This window comes from Pteronotus mesoamericanus, unplaced genomic scaffold (assembly GCF_021234165.1).
Source record: "Pteronotus mesoamericanus isolate MK-2021 breed Mesoamerican mustached bat unplaced genomic scaffold, CSHL_Meso_final scaffold_21, whole genome shotgun sequence".
NCBI lineage: Eukaryota > Metazoa > Chordata > Mammalia > Chiroptera > Mormoopidae > Pteronotus > Pteronotus mesoamericanus.
Window position 1 is genome coordinate 5,973,903 of NW_026555310.1, and position 25,288 is coordinate 5,999,190.

At 42.3% G+C, this 25,288-nt stretch overlaps 1 protein-coding gene across 3 annotated transcripts; it reads left to right on the forward strand.

Annotated features, from left to right (window-relative positions):
* The first annotated feature begins 13,295 nt into the window (after window positions 1-13,295).
* ZNF641 (zinc finger protein 641) lies at window positions 13,296-24,505 on the forward strand. Of its 3 annotated transcripts, XM_054591176.1 has the most exons (6): window positions 13,296-13,420; window positions 15,667-15,875; window positions 16,533-16,624; window positions 17,583-17,712; window positions 18,377-18,490; window positions 19,351-24,505. In XM_054591176.1, the coding sequence occupies exons 2-6, from the start codon at window positions 15,692-15,694 to the stop codon at window positions 20,103-20,105; spliced, it is 1,275 nt and encodes a 424-aa protein (XP_054447151.1). In that variant the 5' UTR covers window positions 13,296-13,420; window positions 15,667-15,691; the 3' UTR covers window positions 20,106-24,505. The 3 variants fall into 3 exon arrangements, with proteins under 3 accessions (XP_054447151.1, XP_054447150.1, XP_054447149.1); XM_054591175.1 differs by lacking the exon at window positions 17,583-17,712 and having other exon boundaries at window positions 13,336-13,420; window positions 16,538-16,624; XM_054591174.1 differs by lacking the exon at window positions 13,296-13,420 and having other exon boundaries at window positions 15,675-15,875; window positions 16,538-16,624.
* Window positions 24,506-25,288: the final 783 nt, after the last annotated feature.

The following is a 25,288-nucleotide window of genomic DNA, read 5'->3' on the forward strand; positions in this document are numbered from 1 at the left end:
GAAAAATTCATTCTTTTTATGGCTAAATAACATTCCACAGTATATAAGTTGTGTATATGTACACATATACCACACTTTCTTTATTCATTTATTTATTAGTGGACACTTCGGTAGTTTCTGTATCTTGCCTATTATCAATGATGCTGCAATGCCTTGCTAGCTTGGCTCAGTGGATTGAGCACCGCCCTGAGAACCAAAGGGTAGCCAGTTTCATTCCCATTCAGAGCACATGCCTGGGTTGTGGGCCAGGTCCTCCGTAGGGGGCGCACAACATGCAACAACACATTAATGTTTCTCTCCCTCTCTTTCTCCCTCTCTTCTCCTCTGTCTAAAAATAAGTAAATAAAATCTTTTTAAAAAATGAATCTGCAATGAACATGGGAGTGCATACTCATATAGCTTTTTGAGTTATGCTTTTTTAAAAAATAAATACCCAGAAGTGGAACTGCTAGATTGTATTGTAGTTCTTTCTATTTTCAATTTTCTGGGGAACATTTATACTGTTTCCCATAGTGATTGCACTAATTTACTTTCCAACCAATAGTACACAGGGGTTCCATTTTCTCCACATCTTCACCAACACATTTTTGTTTGTTTGTCTGTTTGTTTGATAGTGTGTGAAGTGAGATCTCATTGTGGTTTTAATTTACATTTCCCTAATAATTAGTGATGTTGAGCATCTTTTTCTATACCTGTTGACCATTCTTTGGAGAAATATATATTGGGTTTCTTTGTCCATTTTTAAAACCCTAAATGCAGCTTCTCAAAAGACTGAATATTCCCAACACATTGGATGAACTAGTTCTGTGATGGTCAACTAGGGGTGGAGTTGGAAATGTGGATAAGGAGTAAGGGTGAGGCGAATGATGACAGAGAAACCAAATTTTGGCCATCTCAGATTTGCAGTTTAATTAATAAAATAAATAGAAGCTTTAAATATGAGAGAGTGTTGAAAAGAGTACTTGGATGTGGTAATGGTAAAGTACAGGGGAAAATGCAGAGGACCAATGTTATTGCTCAAGATGGAGTTTATAATTTTTATTTTGAAAAAGTACAGTGTAGTGGTATAGGCTTTATGTTAGGTCAGATGGCATTTCAAGTTTAAGCTTTGGTACTCTCCACTGCTCCACACAAATGGAATTGCAGGAATTTTTATCTGTTTACTTCACTGAATACGTCCCCAGTATTGAGAACAATGCCTGGCAGGTAGTAAGCATTCAATAAATGTACGTTTAATGAATCTGCAGAAATATGTTATTTTTCAGTTTCTCTGTTAATGTAGAAGATGTTAATCAGTTTTCCCATAAACTGTTTTGGCATTCTTGCCAGCAAATAGCATTAAGTCATGGTTTATTACACTTTAATTCTGTGATGAACTTTCTTTGCTAATATTTCTGTTAGGCTCCTTAGTGTGGCCTCTACTACAATGTTGAAAAGAGGTAGTGAGAACATCTTTGTCCCATTTCCAATCTTAGGAGAAAAGCATTCAGCCTTTCACATTAACTATTATGTTTACTGTAGGCTTTTCAGAGATAAGCTTTATCAGATTGAGGAAGTTCCCTTTTATTCCTAATTTATGAAGGGGTGTTGCATTTTGTCAAAAAAAATTTTTTTTTTGCATTTGTTGAAAGCATCATAAAAGCTTTCTGTTTTATTCTGTTTATGTGGTAGATTTTCTTTGTTAAATATCAAATGGTAAAACAACTTTGCATGCCTGGGATAAAGCCCACTTGGTTATAATGTATTTTTCTTTTTATAAATTGCTGTAATCAAGTTGCTAAAGTTAGTTAAGGATTTTTGCATCTGTGTACATGAGGGATATTGGTCTGTAGCTTTATTTTCTTGTAATGTTCTTGTCAGTTTAGGCATCAAGCTTACATTTATCTTGTAACAAGTATAGAAGTGTAAAGTCTCTGGCTTTAGTATTAGGGTAATCCTGGCCACTTTAAATGAGTGAAGAAGATTTCCCTTCTCTCTTTTCTGGAAGATTTTTTAAAAGATTTTATTTATTTATTTTTAGAGAAGGGAAGGGAGGGAGAAAGAGAAGGTGAGAAACATCAATGTGTGGTTGCATCTCATGCACCCCCTACTGGAGACCTGGCCTGCAACCCAGGCATGTGCCCTACACTGATAATCAAACCAGCAACCCTTTTTTTTTTTTTCTTTCAAACCAGCAACCCTTTGTTCACAAGCCTGCGCTCAATCCGCTGAGCCACACCAGCTAGGGCTAAAAGTTTATTTTTTCTTCAAGGATTAGTATTCTTTTGTTTAAGTATCATCAAATTCACCAGTAAAACCATCTGGACCTTTAGTTTCATGATTACACATTAAGTTTATTTCAGTTGATATAGTGGTATTTAGGTTTTCTCTATTTCCTTGTAATTTAGTAGTTTATGTCTTTCAAAGAATTCATGCATTTCATCTAAACTGTCAAGTTTTTGGCATAAAATTTTTCATACTATTCTCTTATTAGCTTTTCAGTTTATGAAGGATCTCTACTCCTACACTCTTTTATTCCTGATATTGGTAATTTATCTTTTCATGTTTTCCCTTAACCAATCCAGTGAAGGTTTATTGACTTTACTGATTTACATTTTTTTAAAAAGCAGTTTCTGTTTTAATTCATTTTATTTATTGTTTGCAGTTTTCTATTTCATTGATTTCTGCTTTTCATTATTGCCTCTTCATATTTATTTTGAGTCTAAGTTGATTTTCTTTTTCTTTCTTCTTAAGGTGGAAATTTAGACCACTCATTTTAGACCTTTCTTTCTTTTTTTCTAATCTAAACATTTAACTGTAAGTATTAATTTAGCTTTATCCCACAAATGTTGATTTTTTTCATTTTCATTCAGTTAAAAACTATCTTTGTATTTTCTTTGTGGTTTCTTCTTTGACTCATGGATTATTTGAAAGTGTGTTGTTTGATATTTAAATATTTTGGATTTTCCAGATATTTTCAATTATTGATTTGTAATTTAGATGGTGATCAATTTGCTTAATGGCTTAGCAGAGCTCTACCTTGAAATAGTTCAATGTGTACTTGGAAGACACAATTGAACTGCTAGAATATTGTTTGCAATACATGTAATTTACAAAGGATTAATAAACGGAACATATATTATAAAGAACTACAAATCAATAAGAAAAACAGGCAGTTGACAGAAGAGGAAACATACATAGCTAATAACATATAAAAAATGTTCAATTTCATTAATGATGAAGGAGTTTCAAATTAAGACCACAAAGAAAAATCATTCATTTAGATATTTAACAAAACCAGGTCTTGGCAAGGATGTGGATCCATGGGAAGAAGTTCTTATGCACTTCTGGCTGCTAAAGATATACACTAGTACAACTACTTTTGCAATTTGGCATTATCCTGTAAAGATGAACATTTACATGCTCTATGGTTCAACAATTCTAACCCCTAGAGAAACTCTTGAAAATGTCCACCAGAAGTAATGTACAAAGATGTTCACAGTAACATTGTTCATGAAGGCAAAAACAAACAAACAACAGAAAACAACTCAAATTTCCATCCACAAGGAAAAAGATAAATTTAGTGCCTATGCATGTTCAGTCATTAAAGTGAAAAATGGGACACAACAATGTATTCATTCTCTTGTACTGAATGACAAATCATCATAAGTTTAGTACCTTAGAACAAGGCAAATTTTTTAAGTCGTGGTTTCTGTGGGTCAGAAGTACAGACATGCTTCAGTCTGGTCCTCTGCTCAGATTCTTATCAGGCTGAAATCAGTGTGAGCGGTGGCTGTAGGACTGAGGTCCCCACTTCCTTACCAGATGTCAGCGGGGGGCTACTTTGAGGTCCTAGGGATTGCCTTCAGTTCCTCGCCACATGGGCCCCCCACAACATGGCAGCTTCTAATCTCTCTGACTTCAGGAAGAGCCAATTTATATGGTTTCATCTGCTTAGGTCAGTGCAATACAAGATAATTACCCTTTTCATTAACTCAAAGTAAACTGATCAGTACCTCAGCTTGGACATGAAATCCCACCGTATTCACAAGTCCCACCCATATTCAAGAAGAGGATATCATACAGGACATGTATTGTAAACCAGAGGAATGTTGTGGGACATCTTAGGATTTTGCCTACCACAGCCATCTAATAGGAAAATAATCTTGGCATGATGTGGAAAACAATTTGAACCTATATTGTTCCAGCCATTATATGCTATAGGCATTTATAATCTAAAAAAACTTTTAAGCCAGCTTCTAACTCTTTCTGTCACTTTCTGGTATTAAGTGGTGCTAGGTATTTGTCTACAATGATTCAACAATCTGGTCTACTTAAAATGTAAATTAAGAATTAGAGATAACAGACTTAAAGATGATATTTTCCGTAACTTATAAATAACAAATAGCTGAATTAAGAAACTCTACTGTGTCAATGAGAAGTCTGCTTAGAGTAAGTTTTTGTACTATTTAAAAAAAAAAGACAGTTTGAGGAATTAAGATAGAGTCAGAGAGAGCAAACATTTCACTCTGTACATGAACTCTGCTTTTCCTGACTTTAAGAGTTTTGATATGATAAAATTCTCTGAGCCTGAGTTTCTGAGTGACCATGTGGATGAGATCACCACTGGACATAGAGTACTTGTCAAACCCTCACTGGACACAGAGGGTGATATAATGTAAACACCCAAGTTATTTTGAAGTTTAAATAAAAATTTATATGAGTCACCCATACAACAGCTTGTATATGGAAATTATGGGACTTCTGGTCAAGATGGAGGCATAGGTTAACATGGCTCTCCCCCTCATACAACCACAGAAAATATTAAAACTAAACTACAAAATAACTATCACCCAGAATTGTCAAAAAATCAAACTGTATGGAAATCTGAAAACCAAGGAATTAAAGAAGTCACATCACTCAGACAGGTAAGATGGATGGAGATATGGAGATACATGGAGAGATGTGAAAACATGGAGACACAGAATGGGTGGTCTAACACCCACATGTGGCAGATAAAAATTGGGAGGGATACTTCAGGAGCAAGAGATCCCAGTCCCACACCAGACCACCAGGCCCAGGTTTTCAGTGCCAGGAAAATAAGTCCCCATAACTTCTGGCTGTAGAAATCAGTGGGGGTTGGGGCGGCAGAAGAAACTGTGGGATTCTCATGTGTCTCCTCTAAAAGGCGCACAACAGACTTAGGACTTATGCAGACTCACTCCCTCTGGGCTCCAGGACTGCAGCAGCAGCTTGAAGGGCACCAGTGGCATACAGGGAAGAATTGAAGGGTCTGGCATCAGGGTGAGTGCCAGGGGACAGCCTTCTACCAGACAAAACTCCAGAGTCCAGGCAGCAGCATTGTCCTCTTTCTAAGCCCCGCCCCCACCACGAAAGAGCCACAAAGTGGCAATACCATATCAGAGATTCCATCAACCTGGTTCACACAGGTTGCCCCACCCTGGCAATTACCCAAGGCTTTACACCATCCAACTTACCAGTGCACTTTTCTACAACAAAGTACACTACTAAGACAGAGAGTCATAGCAGCTGTACCTAATACATGGAAACAAACGCAGGGAGGCTGCCAAGATGAGGAGACAAAGAAATAGGGCCCCAATGAAAGAACAGAACAAAACTCCAGAAAAAGAACTAAACAAAAGGTAGATAAGCAATCTATCAGATGTGGAGTTCAAAACACTTACTATCAGGATGCTCACAGAACTCACTGGGTACTTCAACAGCATTAAAAAAGACCCCCGTAGAAATAAAGCTTACACTAAGTAAAATGAAGAAAAATTTACAGGGAACCAACAGTGGCATGGATGAAGCTAAGAATCAAACCAATGATTTGGAACATAAGAAAGAAAAAAGCATTCAATCAGAACAGCAAAAAGAAAAAGGAATCCAAAAAGCAAGGATAAGCTAAGGAGCCTTTGGGACAACTTCAAACATACCAGCATTAGAATCATAAGGGTTCCAGAAGGAGAAGAGGAAGAGCGAGAAATTGAAAACTTATTTCAAAAAAATAATGAAAGAAAAATTCCCTAATTTGGTGAAGGAAACAGACATGCAAGTCCAGGAAGCACAGATAGTCCCAAACAAGATGGACCCAAAGAGAACCACACCAAGACACGTCATAATTGAAATGCCAAAGGTTACATATAAAAAGAGAATCTTAAAAGCAGCAAGAGCAAAGCAGCTTGTTACCTGCAAAGGAGTTCCCATAAGACTACTCTTTGCAGGCAGGAAGAGACTGGCAAGAAATATTCAAAATCATGAAAAACCGGGAAGTACTGCCAAGATTGCCCTACCCAGAAAAGCTATCATTTAGAATCAAAGGGCAGATAAAGAGCTTCCCAGGCAAGAAAAAAAGGTGTTCATCATCAACAAACCATTATTATATTAAATGTTAAAAGGATTTATTTAAGAAAAAGATCAAAACTATGAACAATAAAATGGCAAAAGAAAAACCCCCCATATCTATCAACAATTGAATATAGAAAATAAACTAAGGAAATAAGAACAGAGACAGAATCATGGATATGGAGAACATTTTGATGGGTGCCAGATGAAATGGGGGAATAGGTGAAGAGGTGAGGGGATTCAGAAGTACAAATAGGTAGTTACAGCACAGCCATGGGGATGTAAAGTGCAGTATAGGAAATGGAGTAGCCAAAGAACTTACATGTCTAACCCATGGACATGAACAATGGTGGGGGGGGATTGCCTGAAGGAGGGGGGCTGCTGGGTGGAGGGGGGCAAAGGAGGAAAAATGAGGACAACTCTAATAGCATAATCAATAAAATATATTTAAAAACAGTAAAAAAAGAAATTTCTTCCATTTGTCTATGAAATTTATTCTAAATAAATATTATACCTTTTATAAGAAAAATGAGAGTTTGAGATTACACCGCTCTGAAGCTGTCCTAGTGTAACAGAATATTTCACAAGTACTGTTTGACCCATCTTGATGTCATGACTAAAACTCTCAATTCCCCTTCACGGGCAATATGTGAACCCCCTAGCCCAACTACTTTCTTTATCAGGCTTTAGCACTCCTGGGTTACAATATACACATACCCAACTGCCAGAGGCCCCAGATACCTACACCCAGGGACAGCTTCTTCTTTCTTAGACCTGCAGAATTATTTAAAATACCCAGCTGCCAGGAAGCCTGTGAAACCTAGCTGACTTCATTCAACTAACTCCATTCTGGTTGCCACACCTAAGTACCTCCTGCAGTTCCAGCTGACTGTTACCCTGTCCTTGGGCGCAACTCCCTGTGTGTCCCTGCTTAACAGCTTTCTCTGATTTGGAGCTGTAAGTAACAGAGAGTTCTGCTTTTTATTTATCTGTCTTTGAGTTGTGTTCCATCATCAAAACGATCTTTAAATCTTATAAAATAACAAGTCCAACCCTGATTACGACACCACCTGTCATTGACAGCTGCCTGCACTCGGTCCACTCTGCACTGACTCCAAATTATTTCTGCGAAGTAATGCCCACTGCCAACATCTTGCCTTCGAATAGTATTTCACAAGTTTTACACCATATGTTTATATTTTTACTTAATTTAGTCCTCAAAACTGCTTTTCAGGAAAAGAAGAATGATGTTAATACCAATTTGATAGATGAGGTTAAGACCCTGATCTGTCACCCAGAGGCACAGCCGGAACTAAAAACCCAACTCTTTCAGTTCTTATTTTAGTGCTATTTCTAGCACACATTTGTGCCCACTATTTAACTGAGCAGTCTTTTTAATTAAAATTTTCCTACTTAAAGAGTATACAAGAAACTATTACCGTCTCGTAAGGCTTCTCCTTCTCTCCTCCTCAATATCAAGGACAGTAGGATTTAGGCATAAGCCACAAAACTTCTTAAGCCTCGACATCACCACTACCCATTGCCAAGCATGATTTCAGGGACCCTCAGAGCTCTGGCACTTTTGGAAGGGTAGCCCCTCTAGCCTTAACTCAGTCCACAATAGGACTGAAAGATCCACAGAGCTCAGCATGCTTCTAGTGAGATCATCATTCTACCACACACACCTCATCTACTCAAGTGCACCCAACCTTTACACATGACCTCCCCACTAACAAGCTAAGAAAACAGTACCAAGAAGGGGGCTATAATTAGAACTGATTATCCACCTCCCCCTGAGAGTACTAATTCCAGCATGACCTATATCTCTGCTTACAACTCACCACAAGAATCCTTGGCCTCCAGATCATCCCTCATCATAGAGATTTTTACCCTATTATATATAGTCCTATACACTGCCTAATTAGAATCAAACTCTAACTCCCCTAACAACCTCTGACTCCTTCTACTGATACCTCTGCAACTCAGGGTCTGTCATGAACACAATCCCCTTACTATAGACTGAATGTTTGTGTCCCCCTCCCCCAATTCATATGTTGAAACCTAACCCTCAAGTGAGGGTATTTGGAGGTGGGGCCTTCAGGAAGTAAACAAATCTTGAAGGCAAAGCCCAGAGGAATGGGATTCGTGCCCTCAATAAAAGATATTCCAGAGAGCTCCCTCACCCCTTCTACCACGTGAGGATACAGTGAAAAGAAAGGAGGTTCTCATCAGGCACTGAACATGTCAGTGCCTTGATCTTAGACTTCTCAGCCTCCAGAACTATGAGAACTAAATGTTAATTGTTTATACGATGACCAGTTTATGGTATTTTATTACAGCAGCCTGAACAAACTAAGACACTCCTATATCCTTTAACCTCATTTGGTAGGTGTTTCTGTCACCTTTATCTAACTGAAACCTGGCTATCACTTGAGGACCAAGCACACTCCCCTCGCAGTCCTCTCTGGGGGTGGCTATTTTTTCTCCTACAACTTATATATCAATGCTTTGCAAACATTAAATTGTAACCCATTAGTGTGTAGTAAATAGAATACTTTTAAAATAAAGCAATACAATAGAAAACATCAGCATGTACTGCATGTAGTCAAGGTGTGTACTTTTTCAGGAAAGTTTCACACCTTGAAACTATAAATGAAAAAATATATATACAAATGAAAATCACTGCTTTACAATATCTCAGAAGTAGAGTAAGCATTCCCTTTGCTCTTCATTCCTGCCTCAACTACCATTTCCTTCCTCCTTCAATAATGTCCTGCTGCTTTGAAGCACATGCCATCAAACCACTCCACACAGTTCCCTTTCCTTGTTATTATCAGCTACCATACTTCTGGTCATTCTCTGTCTTTCCCTAAAGACTCCCTCAACTCATCATTCCTGGGGACTTCACTATCCATGCGGACAACCCATCTCATGCCTTTGGTTAAATTGTACAGGTATGATGATTGAAATACTGAGATATTTCCACACTGCGGGTGCCTCCAGGACCCTGCACCAGCACTTTAACCTTCATTCCTTTTGATGGATTCATGTCCATGCTGTTACTGTTAGTTAAATACTTCTAACACTATCCCCACCGAACACCCTAGACTCTCCGATACTTGACTCTCCCTTGCCTTAAATGATCTTTTCTACCACTGCAGACACCCACTCTCATAGCCACACCATATATCTAGTTATTATCAACAATTGCAACCCCTCCCTATCTCCAGTTCAAGCACCCCACTCTGCTGCCTCCATCTTCAGCTCACTCCATTCCAACCAGTCTGTTTACCTGGAGACTCAAGAGTACACTTACCTTTCGTCCCATCTTTGCACTGTCCAGCATTCTACTAAAGTCCTCTTTTCACCCATTATCCGGTTTGAATTCCTAGGTTTTGTCATTTATTGAATTCTTACTATGTGTTAAATAGTTTGCGTGCCCACTTCATTTTTCCTCTCCCCTAGACACCCCACGACTCTGTTCTTCATCTCATTTACCTTCAAAACAACCTGACAAAGTAGGTATAATGATATTCATTTTCTTGATCAAGAAACATTTATATATATTAACCTTCCCAAGATTATAGAAGTAAAAAGTAGAGGTTCTACAATTTTAAATGTCTGAACTGCTATTTCCTTAACCTTAAACTAGGGATAAAGATAATTTATCTCCTTGAGTTGTGAAGATCACATGAGCACAAAAGCACTTTGTAAATTGTAAAGTGTTTTACAAACATTAGTTATAATTATTAACTACTGGCTCGGGGGCCCTTACCCTTTTTCTCCACAGGAGTCCTAACCTGAGACTTCCCTCAGTCTTCCTCTTCCTTGTATAGTCATGGACATAGAGGAAGCAAAAGTTTCCACTACTCTGTTGGTAGAAAATTCATCTCTGATGTCAAGCTTCAAAACTTAGAATGGAAGAAGAGCAGCATTATAAGTGGTGATTAGGTTCTAATTGGTAATTGAAGGTATGGTTTCATTATGGAGAAACAGGCTTTTATAAGCCAAGCTGATAGTGCATGACAATCAACAGACTAATAAAGGGACTTTTATAATTCAATCCCAAACTGGTGAACACCTGCATTGTACTTTCTGATCCAAATCACATCAGGAGTTCAGAAATGAAGCCGCCAAGGCAAGAGAATCAATCTCTTAAGGTGTTTGATTGTTTGTTTGTTTGTTTGTTTGTTTGTTTTGAAGTCCTGTAGAGAACTTGGAACCTTAAACGTCTGGGAGCTCTCCCTGAGCCCCAGGTAGAACACTGCTGTGTCACAAGGAACTCTGTATTCCACTTGCTAGAAAGTGGCTATGGGCCTGGTCCATCCCATTCTGTTGTTCTGAATTCTATCAACAGGGCAGCCCTGGACCAAGAATGATATAATTAGACCCATTAGGTGTATCACTTACAGCACTAAATATAGTGACTCCCTATATCTTGTCATGACAAATAAAAATCCTTGACCTACTATTTTAGTCTTTCTATCAATGTCCCCATTTCCTTTTTCTCTACTCTAGACACCCTCACAACTCTATTCTTCATCCCACAGCATGCCACGCAGCATGTCCATTTCTACCTTCTGATTCTATACAAGATGCTCTTCCTACATTTTGTCTTCAAAGCTGATCTTGAAACGATTCCACAACAAAGTCTTTTTAAAAAATGACATCATCTGCCTACTACTCATTGCATATTTAATTACTCCACCTTGTACTATTACGTACAAATTTGGACTTATCCATATATTACTGTGAAAGGTGAGGTACCACTCTGGTGACTGGTGCACATAGATTATATGTCTAGGGCCAGGGCTTAATTCCCAATTTTGCCTTTTTTGGCTCACTTAATGCCCCTGAACTCATGCTGAGATAATATCTACGCCTCACAGTTTGTTGATTGACAGCTAGAAAGATGGCTCATTAGAAGTATAATATAAAAGTATTTTACATTTTTTCCCCAATGATGTTTAATACAGGGTTCTGGCATAAAATATATGTTTATTAAATATTAATGACATACTATAGTGCCATTAGGCCAAAGTTTACTTTGCCTCAGTTTTGTTTCAGATACAATCTCACACTGGTTTATTTCCCAAAGAAGAGGAGAGGAGGATCTGTGCTGCTTTTCATATCTGTCTATCTGCCAGTTCACCCCAAATATCCCCTTCAAGTAAAGTTAGGTTTAGGTACTTCATTATGTTCGATTTAATATTGCGTGGCAGAGGCAATGCTCAGACCCCGTTTCCTTTTCTACTAGGCACACATGCTTTACTTTCCAGACACCTCTGCAGTTAGGTAGGGCCATGTGACCACACACCTGAATTCTGGCTAAGGGAATAGGGTGAAACTGATGTACACCATTTCTAGGGCTGGATCCTGCTTTCTCTAACAGTCAACCATAGCTCTCCTTCCTTATCTGAGACCTATAGATTGGATGATTCCAAGACAACAGGGGATGGTGGAGCCACAAAACAGAGCAGACTGGTCCTTGTATGATTGCGCAAAGCAGACCCCCCACCCAGTGGCCCCAACCAACCCACTACACACTGTGACTTGTACGAAGCGTAAGACTTCACTGTGTTAATCCACTGAGATACTGGTATAGTGAGCCTACCCCAGTTAACGCACCTTGTATTTATCACCACTGGTAACATAAATCAAAGAAGACTTGGATTTAGTTCCAGGACCTGAGATACAAATACTGGTTCTACCACTCCCCCAGCATATCCTATGATCTCTCTAGAATATGTTCTATACCCTTTCCCAACTGCATGTTTAGCACATTCTCTTATTTCTCATCATGGAGCCTTCCCCCACTCTCTTCTGCCTCAAGGCTTTTGTGAGGTCTTCTCTGACCTCCCTCCTACACGTATTCACTTCTTTGCTCTTAGTGCAAAGTATATTTCTCCATTTTAGCATCCATTGCATGTTATTGCAAATATTTGTTGATGTATGTCTCCACAGACTGAGTCCTTAAATTCACAGACAGTTCCTTTGGGATCTTTGGCTCTCAGCATTTAGTTGCAGTGCGTGGCACATAGGAAAAAATATACATTAAAGGAAGGATTGTCACCTATAATCTTGAGTCATGTATATTTCTAAATGTATAAGATTTTTCAGAATTGTGATGATGAAATAATGAATGTGGGTTGTAGAGTATAGACACTCTAGCGGTAATGTGTTCGTTCTCATCTTTTCCAGTCAAATTCATCTCAATGTATTTAGGTAGCTCTGTCCAACAGAAGTGTAATGCCAAGCCACATATATAAAATTTAAACATTTTAGTAGCCATATTAAAAAGTTAAAAGAAGTACATACAATTAATTTTAATAAGTTTTAACCCAATATATCCAAAATACTGCTCATTAGCTATTTTACTTTTGTTCATGAAGTCCACACATCGAGAGCTCAGCAGCCACATGTGCCTAGCGGCTCCTGCAAATTGGACAATGCAGCTGCAAGGCCTGTGGTCTCGGTGAAGTCCCCCTGACCACCCGCATTTGGAGTTATTGACTCCTCCTCAGTACTCTCTCAAGCCCTCTATCCTTCTTATCTTGAAATCTATAAGGTAAGCTCCGTGAGGAAATCCAGACTTGTGCCTCGCGAAATCGCTCTCACAGCGATTATCTGGCATACAACGAGCGGTTGGTTATTAAATGTCGAGGTAATGGATGAACCCGGGTGCGATGAACCCCGTGGGAGGCCGAGTGGCCGGGACCGAAAATGGCCAGTCAGGGAGCGAGCGCGGGCCAGAGGCCACGGCAGGCCGGGGCCGGGACCGGGACCGGGACGCCTGAGCTTGAGGCGTCCCTGGGGGGCGGTGCCCCTCGGGCGCTCGGCGCTGGGCGCCGAAGTCTGGGGCCCCCCTCCCACTCCCCGCGCCGCGGCCGCCGCGGCCGCCGAGCCCCGGAAGCGGGCGGGGATTTCCTGTGCCCGCCCCGCCCGCGCCCGCCGGGCCGCCGTCTCCGCCTGTCGCTGGCTCCGCGGCTGCCGGCTCCGACGAAGCGAAGGGCGGAGGGGAGGGGCAGGCGGCGCCCAGGAGGGAGGCACCGGGCCGTAGGCCAAGCCGACTGGGGTGAGTGGGGACGGGCCGGAGGGAGTCACGGCTGCAGGGAGGGACGCCCGGCTTCCTGGGGCGGCGGGTTGGGGGGCCCGGTCGCCCGTGGGGGCGGGGAGGAAAATCGACGCGGCCTCCGGGTCGCTGCCTTTCCCTGGGGTCGGCCCCGCTGACATGTTTGCCCGCCCCGTCTCCCTGTCTGCCTAGTCCCCGTCTTTGCTGCCAGACCTGTGGGTTCCCGCCGCTGTCACTCGCGCACAGGTTACCCCATGGCCCCTTTCTCTTCACTTGCTCATGCCCCAGTTCACGGGAAACCTGTTTTCTGACCTCACTTCCCCTGCTCCAGCTTTGCCCGTCTCGGATACTCTGAAATCTGACGCTCTCCAGGGGCACTGTGACAAGAAGGAGGGAAGAAGCAACCTTACCCCGCAGCAGGCGCCCATCCCGCCCACGCCCCACCCGGGGTAGGGGCCAGGCTTTTCTGACCGAGCGCCACCAGTCCCTGTGCCCTTGGGCTACTTATTTCAATACCATGGCCCTTTCTCTGTCCAGCAGCACTGGCTGCAAAAACTAACTTCTGCAGGTGCCGCCTCCCTAACCCCCAGATATGTAAGGAAAAGGAGGATATGAAAGCCCTAGAACCCGACTCCAGTAGGCCTGGAATCACCCTGTGACCGGGAGAAACCAGGTTAAGGGTGACACCGTAACTGCCCAGACGCAGGCTCTGAGAGAGCGAACATCTTAGGAGATGCAGTCTGAGGACAAGGACCCACCCCCTCCCTCCTGTGCTGAGATTTTCTTGCCAGCACTTCACGGGTTTTCTGTCAGTTGTCTGGAGAGGCTCACCGCTGGCCCAGGGGGCTCTGCGGAGACAGGCCTCCCATCAAGGGACTCTGCTGCGGGGGAGATGGAGAAGTGGGTTTGAGACGGGTGTCCAGATGTTTAGCTAGAGGTGAAGTCCCGAGGGGGGATTTGTGAAGGGAGTTAGAGAACAAGGAAGACCTCTGGTGAAGAGGGGGAGTTGGTGCCTTCTATTTTAAAAGTGAGGCCAATACAGAGGCCAGAATTCAGAGGAGAGAACCAAAATGAAACTTTTCCTTTCTTGCTTTATCGGGAATTTTACTTTCTCATGAGAAGTCTCTGAGAAAGAAACTTTCTAAACTGGGAATCAGTCCAGGATGCTCCCGTGGGGCACTGGGGCATCTTTGGGCTTCTGGGATGAAAGGGGAATTTTCCCTTCCTGTGCATTGGGCTTAGGGTTCCTATCTACCTCTTTCGTCAAAGAGAAATGAACAACTTTATATCTGTTATTACTCATCCTGGGCTTCTGGGTTCTTGTAACTGTTATTGGGTGAATGTGAGTGAGCCAGAATAGTTACCAAGGTTCTGCCTAGGAGAAGGGGAGTCTGGACAGTTGCAGAGACTGTTTCTCTGCCATAAGGCAGCAAGACTTATATCACAACACAAGTGGAACCTGCCTTTAAGATGTCCAGAGAAATCAATAGCTCATAAACCTGGTCCTGTGCACTGCAGATTATTATTAAGAATTTTTTTCATCAAATCAAATTTCTTCTCTTGGAATCAAAAGAAGAGATTTGTATAAAGAGAAAACATCTCTTTTTATTCATTGGTAGTGTCATTCATCAGCCTTCTTCCTTAGACAAGATGAAACTGTCCATCATTTTTAACTTTTCCACGGTGGTCATATTTCCCATCCTTTTCTTCCAAGGAAGATACAAACGTGCTCTTGACACACACACCCTTTGGCTAGGACATCTACTTATGGTAATTATTCCATTCTAAATTAATCAATGAGAATGGAAGTTGTGGCAGAAAATCTTACGTGATTACATCCATTTTCAGTGAGTGTAGTCTGAGTGCAATCCTTCCTGCATTTTTCCAGATTGCTTACTTTATTGTATTTTCAGTGGTTGGAATTAATGGATAGCTTTTGAATTTCCAGTATTGTTTCTTTTTTTAAAAAAATGAAGTTCTTCTAGCCTTCATCAATATTTGTTCCTACCATGAGGTTACCAAAGTAACCATTAGTGACTTTGCTTTGTAGCACCTGTTCATTTCTTAGCTCCTCCAAGAAGCTTGGCTCAGGCTCAGTTGGTTGGAATACATCAAGCTTTTTAAGTTCATCTTCCATCAAGCTCCTTTTATCCAGTTTCATCTTTATACCTTGGCTGTTCTCCCTAACTCCCTTAGGAATATCAGCCCTTTCCATTTTCATGGGAATAGCTAATATGAATTTGTTCCAGGTCACAATTTGGGTTCGCAGCAAAAATGCTTTCAGAACAGACAGCAGCCCTGGGGACAGGATGGGAGTCGATGAATGTCCAGTTGGATGGAGCAGAGCCCCAGCTGGAAAGGGGAAGCCAAGAAGAGGGGCCGTGGAGAACAGCACCAGGGCCACTGGAACACCTGTGCTGTGACCTTGAAGAAGAGCCACACTCACTTCAGGAAAAGGGTGAGAGCCTGGAGGGCGTGTGTGTGGGAAGCACAGTGCAGAGAGTAGTCTCCTAATCTCTGTTCAAAAAGTAGAGTCTAAAATCCCCAAATTGCTATAGACTGAACAGCATAATCAATAACAAAACTGGTCCATTATTCCTTGACCCTGGCCATAGGAATATAAGGAGGTCCTGGATTCTGCAAGCCATGTAACTGGGCTACTCCCATTTCTTGTATAATCACTACTTCTACATGATGCAAGTGCATCTTAGTTGTATTGAATATGGGAGGCCAAGGAATTGACAACAGAAATGATTACTGGTGGAGAACACACCCAGTAAGATGCTCTTTACATGATGGCAATTACATTCACATAATATAAATTCAAACCACAGCTAGTCTAGAAGACGCTTTGGTTCGCAGGCTGGCTCTCAATCCGTTGAGCCACACCAGCCAGGGCTAGTCTAGTAGAGATGGATGAAAACCTCTGCTAAAAACTGCTCAATGCCCTCACAGAACATTTTGAGTGAAGGTCTCTTTTACTATATTTCTGCGTTTGAGTTTTACCAATGGGCCTATATGGATAGGAAAAACTGTGACTCTTAAGCCCCGCTAAAATGGGGCCCAGGCTCTTATGGGTGGTACACCTCTAATGGTTCCTTCCTCCCCTCACCAGCTCAGTCGGCTCCCTGGGCTCCTGCCATTCCCCAGGAGGGGAGCACCGGAGACTGGGAGATGGCAGCTGCACTTCTTGCAGCCGGATCACAGGTGGGCTGTGTGCTTCCCTTCGCCTCTCCCAGGGTCTCATCACTGCTGCCTTTCTTAGCCTTAGCATCATCCCACTGATTTATTATTTCACATGGTCACTGATAGTGTCTTCATCCTATAACTGAACAGATTCTATCCCTTTCCAAGGAGGGCCTCATAATATTAAAAAAATGAATGGAGGCATAACAAGAAGAGGGGAATTCCTAGAAGTTAGGGGGATTTTTTTGTTTTGTTTTAAATAGATGCCTGTGCTATCCACAGGAGGATTTTGAGAACAATTCATTAATATCCTTTCAAAAATAAATCTCTAAAGATTAGGAAAAGAGAGCTTGAAGGAAGCTTGGAAGAGCATAAAGTAGACAGGATTGGGTAGATAGTGGGACATTTATGGAAAAGGGTAGGAAGAGATTAAGGCACTTGTGTAAGGCCATAATGCTAATAAATAGCAGAGCTAGGAATCATGTGGCTCCAGAATCTAGACTCCTCAACACCATACTGTGCTGCCTCAGAAGATAAGGACATAGTATGATGGCAAGGGTGGGGGAGAATGTTTTATCTATATCTTTTGTGCTGATAGAAGAGGAATGGTCACGTGGAGGGAGGAGAAGATAGCACATAACTTCTTCAATGGAAATAATAAGGCCAGTGAGGAGAGACTGGGCAGACACCTGTCATTAAACAGTGAGAGAAATTAGTTTCTGGTGTTCCTGACTTCTTCTGGTCCCACTTCTAGAAACTCTTCTAGAAACACTGTCCTCACTCAGTCACTGACCATTACCTTTACCCCTCTCCTCATTTTCCCTTCACCAAAACGGTGTGCCCTACCCAGGAATGCCTGGGCAATTCTTTTTCTAGATCTTCTCTTGCCCTCTCTCTTCTACTTCCCCAGTCTTTTATATTTGGATCACATTTTCCTTAAGGGACAGCTGGTGACAGATGATGGTATATTTTGTTTCAGGGCTTGGTAACCATCAAGGATGTGTCACTGTGCTTCTCTCAGGAGGAGTGGCGGAGCCTGGACCCTTCTCAGACAGACTTTTATGGAGAATATGTCATGCAGGAAAACTGTGGGATAGTGGTCTCTCTAAGTAAGAATGACTTTCACAAGCCACTGAAAGATTGTACTCTGGGAGGATGGAGCTGTGTGCTCTAGGGCTGTTGGATAGTGTCTGTCTAGCGTTCTTTGCTTGTCAGGGAATTTATTTATCCTTCCACCAGAGAAAGAGCACTAGGGCTAATCCAAAGAGAATGGAAGTAAGGTATCATTTTTTAAAGACAACAGCAAAATAATGCTAAATTATGAGGAAAAGAATTTTAGGCTCTTCTTGTTGGGAATTGGCAGGTTCTTTCTTACAAAGCAGAGAGAAGGACATCTGAAAGGTGGAACTGAGTCCTTGGAAACTCAGAAACCATCTAGGGAAAGATGGGAGTGCTGGAGTGGGGGTGGGGGCCAGGGGGAAGGGAGGGACCAGCTGCATTGGAGCTACTTAAATGAAGTTATGACCAGAAAGGACAGTTGGACTGGAAGTATTTGAAATATAAGTGGGAGAGAACATACACATTGGGGAAGAGGGAATGATTTTCTAGAGAAAAGAAGAGGGACTTAAGAAATGGGAGGAGATGAGGGAAAGGCTTGTATCTGGCCGCCTTTTATCTAGAGTTGTAAGGAATAATATAGGCAACAGCTTTTGTTCAGAAATATAGAATTACTGTTGTACTAACTGACATGCCTGTTTCCCTTTCCCATGACAGGATTTCCGATTCCCAAGCTGGACATGCTTTCTCAACTAGAGGGAGGGGAAGAACAATGGGTCCCTGACCCACAGGACTTAGAGGAGAGGGACATCCTCAGGGTCACATATACAGGTAAGATCCTAGAGTGGACTTTCAGCCACGGCCTTCACCCCTCTTGGAATGTCGTCATTATGTGTCCCTCTAGTCCCTCCTCTGCCTCAGAGAGTTGCAGAGCTAAAAGGTTTAGAGATCTTTTCCTTCAAAGAGCAAGCCAGTAGAGCAGAATGGTATAGAGGGGAGGCTCTAGAGCCAAACTTTGTGGATTTGAAATCAGGACCATACGTTTGGGACCTTGGAAAAGTAAGTAACCTCTCTTTGAGTTCCCCATCTGTAAATTATTGTGAGATTTAAATACCGTAACATAGCGGGATAGTACCAGATATGTGACAAGCATGCAATAAACCTTAGCTGCTGTTGTTGTTACTGTTGATGTTGTTGTTGTTCAACGCCCACCTATTGCAGAAATGCCTTCCACAGTGTCTCTAGTATTGCTGACAGGGGCCAGCCAGCACATTCCTTAACTCTCTCCATTTATGCTTAGACAGGAAGATGGTAATTAATGGTAAAAACAGAGTGGTAAATAAATGATGGTAATAAATCACAATAGCATAGACCGTTTACTAAGTGCTTACCAAATGCAGGTACTATGCTATCTATCTTATACTCACTTCCATTTTTCAGGAGAAATGAAGGCTAACAGAAACTAAGTAGGACCGCTGAGATTTAAAATTAGGCAGTCTGTCTCCTAAGCCTAGGCTTTTAACTTCTACACCCCTTGCCTTGTCTTGTACAACGTTAAAATCTCTTCTCTCAGCCCTTGCTGGGTAAGGTTTAGGCCCTAACAGACATCGTACAACCTCACCTGTGGCTTGGGTTCTGAGGTACTCTCTGGTGACTCCCCTCTTGGGGTCGGTATTTCCCCTTCTCCACAGGAGATGGAAGTGAGCATGAGGGGGATACCCCTGAACTAGAAGCAGAACCTCCCAGAATGTTATCTAGTGTGTCCGAAGATACTGTTCTCTGGAACCCGGAGCAGGAGGAGAGCTGGGATTCCGTGCCCAGAAACTCCAGAGGAATGCTCCTGGGCCCACCTTTTCTTCAGGAAGATAGCTTCTCAAGTCTTCTGTGTAGCACAGAGATGGATTCCCTGTTAAGACCACACACATGCCCCCAGTGTGGGAAACAGTTTGTGTGGGGCTCCCATCTTGCCAGACACCAGCAAACTCACACTGGGGAGAGGCCCTACAGCTGCCTCAAGTGTGAGAAGAGCTTTGGACGAAGACATCACCTAATCCGGCATCAGAAAACCCACCTACATGACAAGCCCAGCAGGTGCCCTGAATGTGGCAAGAATTTCCGATGCAATTCCCATCTGGCCAGCCACCAGAGAGTGCATGCAGAAGGCAAATCCTGCAAAGGCCAAGAGGTTGGAGAGAGCCCTGGGGCTAGGAAACGGCAGCGTGCCCCACCGGTTCCAAAGTGCCACGTGTGCACTGAGTGTGGGAAGAGCTTTGGCCGACGGCACCACCTGGTGAGACACTGGCTGACCCATACTGGGGAGAAGCCCTTCCAGTGCCCTCGCTGTGAGAAGAGCTTTGGCCGTAAACATCACCTGGACAGGCACCTGCTCACCCACCAGGGACAAAGTCCCCGGAGCAGCTGGGACAGAGGGACATCCATCTTTTGAAATCTGTTTTCTGCTGTAGCTGTGCTCACATCTATCAGCTGGTGCTACCAGGAGTCTCTGCCAGAGCTGCCCCTCTCCTGTCCCCAGTGCCAGGATCATGAGCCTTGGCCTTATCCCTAAAGATGAGGTTCCAGCATTGGCGAGAGCATTCCTCACCAGTTCTATGAGATACCACATAAAATAGAATTCTTTGGGCAAAACTTTTGGGAAACAGTGCTTAGTACATGGGCTGAAATTCAGCCTGAGCCCATTCTCAAGGGTAGTGGTACCAGTGGTTTATGGCTGAGATCCATTCTGATTGGTTGGAGCCTGTGCCATACCAGTTGTTAAATATTTTGAGTATCACCATTGTATATCATAACTGTTATATTCTCTTTATATATATGTCTATATATATGGGGAGAGAGAGAGAGAGACCATGTTGGCATATTAAAGGCTCTGAAAATTTATGCAGTAGAGCAAATTGTTAAGTCTCTTACTGCAGTGTTTCCTAACTGTATTTGACCTCATTGTTCTTTCTATCTGACATCCCACAGAACTGGTGACTCCAACGAACACTCTAGTGAACACTAGGTTAGAGTAATGAGGAAAAAAGAAAAAGCCCTCATTTTTTATCCAAATGAAAGCGGAGGGGTAGATCGCATTCCTGTGCGGGTCCATCACCTTTACCCCATCATCCAAATAGACATCCACACCTCTCACCTCACCTGCCCAAAAATAGGAACAATAACCTTTTCACCCCTTATTTCTACTCCCTTTATCCTGCACATACATATATCCAGCTAAGAGATCATACTACCATGCTACGGGATGGACCTTATATACCCCCAAGTAATCCAGACTCACACAGAAGAAAAAACTTTTCCGCTTGGACAGTCCCCTCTTCTCTTGATTGTGTCTTTATGTGTCTGTGTGTATCTGTGTACAGGGTTTTTGAAGAGAGCATGCAAAGTGCAAACTGTAAAAACTAAATTTTCTAGGGGCTGTGTTCTGGTGATGAGGGTAGTGGGGATTGTATGGGGTTTTATTTTGTTTCAAGAGAGGAAGTAAGCTGAGCAATTAAGGGAGCCTAGTGGAAAGGGTTAAGTGATGGGTCATATTGTGGGAATTGAAGTATAAAGCCTTCTTGAATGTCACTGAGATCAAGACAGCTGCACATACATGTTTAGGTCTCAATCTTTGGTCCATAGATTCTATTTCCCTGGGTAGAGAGAGCATGAAGCATCATCTGTGAGGTGAGCTGTTCTTTTTGCATTCAAGCAAAATGCATATAGAGCTCTGTGCTGAGTGATTTTTTTTGTTTTTGTATCTGGTCTTGTTGTAAGTGTTGGGAAATTAGGGCAGGAATCACAGTGTTTACAGGTTGTTGTCATTATTCTTGTTTGACTTTGATTGCCTCATCAAGGGGACAGTTATTCTTGAGGATCTCTTCTTCTCTGAAACAGAACTTCAGGGGAAATGGCTGTGGTTTAGCTTTTCAGCTGATGCAAGGTAATGAGCTTTCCATTTGATTTTCCTCACAAATCTGGAAAGGTGTGTACACTAAGAGTCTTAACTCCAGGACTTGCATAAGTATTCTAGCATCTGTTAGTTGGTGAGTTGGTCATTGTTTCTCTTTATTGATCATGTGTTAATACCGATCTTATAATTTAAAAATTATCTTGTATGCAAGAACAGTTTAGGGTTAGGGAGGGAGAGGAGTAAAGAGGGTAAAAGTGGGTATTTTCTCTTTAATGCTTAGATTCTGGTTTTTCCTTAACACACTAATTTTTTAACTGCAGTTGGTGGAATTAACCAGAGAGGAAAGAAGGAAGTGAGGTGCAACCATCTTGTTTAATAGGCATTTGCTTAGGAAAATGGGGTGAATCATGGCTCCTCAGAGTCCTGGACCCAAAAGGAGCTGGAAATAGGGCCACTTTGCTGAATGGATGTCTTAGAGTGGATATGACTTGATCAACCCAGTCCCTGCCTTCCTTCTGCACTCAGAGCAGTCGTTCCTTTGCCTGGAATGCACTTCTCTTGTTTATGTTCCTACGAATAGAGCAAAACGACCAGCCCTTTGTAAGGCAGTCCCAGGTCCTCAGAGACAGGAGTATTTTAGGATCAGTGTTAGGAAATGCCCCAAAGAATAGGAAAGTACTGCATTCCAGTGGTAAAACTGGACTATGCCATTTCTCTTACCTTCCCACTATGCCTCATTCATTCATGCAAATCAGCTATATTAAGCAATGGTTCAAAACCTGTTTTGGATCACTGAGATCAAGACAGCTGCACATGTATGTTTAGACTCTGATAAAAACCAGGAACTCATTTAAAAAACAAACAAACATTAACTATTCACTCAGTTTTTCATACTGAGTCAAAGAAAGGGAGTCAAAGAAAGGGAGCTACCCTGACCCAATATGGTCATTATATATATGTGTGAAGAATTACAAGGCAAGGGTCAGTTAATAGTTTAATGAATAAGATACCAGAGGCAGTAGGGTATAAAGATAGAGTCTGGTCTTTAATGACTAGAGGGTATTGCTTACAGTCTAGTTTATATATTTTTTCAAAAGCTATGCTGACAAACCCAGCTCCTCACAAACTTTGTTTTAAAGACTTGTAGGAGACTACTCTCCGTACTATCAGATCACACCTCTTAATAATCAGAGATTACCCTCCAGCCTTTGATCTGTTTTAGTAATTGTAAGGATAGAAAGTGAAGCCCCTGAAGTGAAGATGCAGTCATAGTGCACAACTGAAAGGCATCATGGCGTCTAATGGCCTTCTCCAGAAGGGGCATCCTTCTAGGTCATTTCTGGTGTACCATTGTCTTCTCTACCTCGGTCCAACACCATTTCCCTTGGATAAAAAAATAAAATAAACAACAGCCATTGGATGGGTGAATAGATTTGAATGATTCTTCCCACAGGAATCAGCCTCAAACTCCCATCTTTCTCCCAACTCCCTCTGCCACATGTCCATCCTACCTACATTAAATAAAAAATGTCTGTGTTCTCTCTGGGCAAAATGTAAAATAGAGAAGTCCCATAAGGAATCTGTTGCCTTTTCCCCTCCGTGCTGCCTCTGCTCTATTCAAGGCCCAAGTATGTTCCCTTTTTCATCCCATCAGAGGATCTCTGTAAAGAATCCCTTACACAGGAGAATGTGACTCAAAGTGTTAGCTTTACCCAGATCTATTTACATTTTAAGTGTTAGTTCTGATAGTCAAAGTGGGAGGAAAAGCTTTTCCCCTGTTAAAATGATGTTACGCCTTTAGAGAACTGAAAGGGTGATAAATTGGGACAAAGTCCTTCCCTTTCCAGCAATCCTGCAATTAAGTCACTGTTTCCTATTTCTATCAAGGGCAAGGTGAGCCTTGCCTCAGAACCACAGGTGCTAGAAGATAGGTTCTTTCCATCTCTGCATGGGGGTAAATGGGGCTGGGCAATAACAGAAAAGTGAAACCTATTCCCTTAGACCCCTTTGAGAACCCAAGCTGGCAAAATTTATTTCCCACGGAGCGCTCTACGGGGCCGAGCTCTCAAAATGTGTGGTCTTTGGACTAACAGCATCAACATCGCCTGGGAACTTGTTTCAGAAATGCAAATGCTCAGGCTCTACACAGACAAATTGAATCAGAAACTGTGAGGGTGAAGCCTAGCAATCAGTCTTTTAACCTGCCTTCCTGGAACTCTGAGATATGCAAATACTTGAGAACCACTGGCCTAGAGATTGAAATTCCATTTCAGTCAGTGGAACCTCACCCTCTTTAAACGGGGAGAAAGGAAATCTTTACACCTGTGATCAGGTTGATTTTCTGCAACCTTGCTAGGCTAGTAGCTTTTCGGTTCTGTTCCTCCTGAGTCCCAGGGTCTCCCCCTACTCTTCACTCAGTGAAAGGACTGGCTCAAGCACCAATTTCAGAAAACGGTGAGGCAACTACCAAGCTGCTGTGATTGGAGCTGGAGCTTCTAAAATGGGCACTGAGGATTTGTGGGTCCAGAAATCTGAAAGGACAAAAAGGAGCAGACACATCAAAGAAGGGAAATCCAGTGTAAAACTGAAAAACTGACATCCAAGGAAATGGTCCTCCTTTGCTAGTTATGTGGTCATTTTCCAGATCTAATAGTTGCCCTGGAGGTGGGCAGGGTGGGCATTTAGCACAGAGGTAGGGAGTAAGTCCGACTGTTAGAAGCCCTTAAGAACCCAAGTTTTCCAACTTCACAATGCATTGCAGAACAATAAGGTGCTGTGCAAGGAATTTCTAACCATGGTTTGGCCTACTCATGATTTGGCAGCAGGAGCACCAGGGAGTCCCCAGAACACAAGAGGGAACCAGGCTCGTTTAGTAAGATGTGATGACTCAAGTGAGATTTGAACTCAGACTCTTCACTAGGTAGAGGTTGTAACCAATTAAGGCAGCTATGTTAAAAAAAAAAAAAATGCATTCTCCAACTTTAAAGATTCTCTCCAATTCAGGCTGAGGACAAATTGAAATGAAATTTGTAAACCTGCCACCTCTGAAGAGATCTTCAAGGCCAAAACATTGGAGTGAACTCTTCAGGGGAGGTGGTCAGGACTCTCCCGTAAGGCAGAAGAGCTTGGCTACTGCTTTCTTCAGCTCCAGACCTCAGGCTCTCTCCTGCTTTCCCTTCCTGTTTCCACCTCCATTTTTCCAGTAAGAGGAGCTTTTCTTTCACTCTGAGCTCCCACTTCTCTTTTTCAGTTTGATTAGCTTGGTTTGGTATTTTGTTTTGTTTGGGAAATGCCACACCTTCCGGAGGGTGTTTGTTCTTCCCAGTCCCTGTCCTCCTCCTCTCATAGTTATTCTCTCATCTAGTTTCTTTTTGGTCAGCCTTAAGCCTACAAAGCAGGGTCTGTTCCTTATACTTCCCACTTCTTTTCTCAAATTCTTGGCTTGGCTAGAGCAGCTCAGCTGCCATCTCACCATTCTACACCTCTCTCGTATCTGGACTTGGTCACGGCTGCTGGTATTGTCATATTCAGGCCCTTTACTTTATTACCTACATGCTCCTCTTCCTTTGATACAGCTTCCAAAGTGTCTTTCTGTTTTTCACTATTTTGATTTACTCATTCCCTTCTTGCCTCTTGGGGCTCCTGAGAACTAGTCCCAATTCTACAAGCCATTTTTTGGGCGCTTACTATGTGCCCGGCACTGGCTGTTCCAAGCCTGGGAT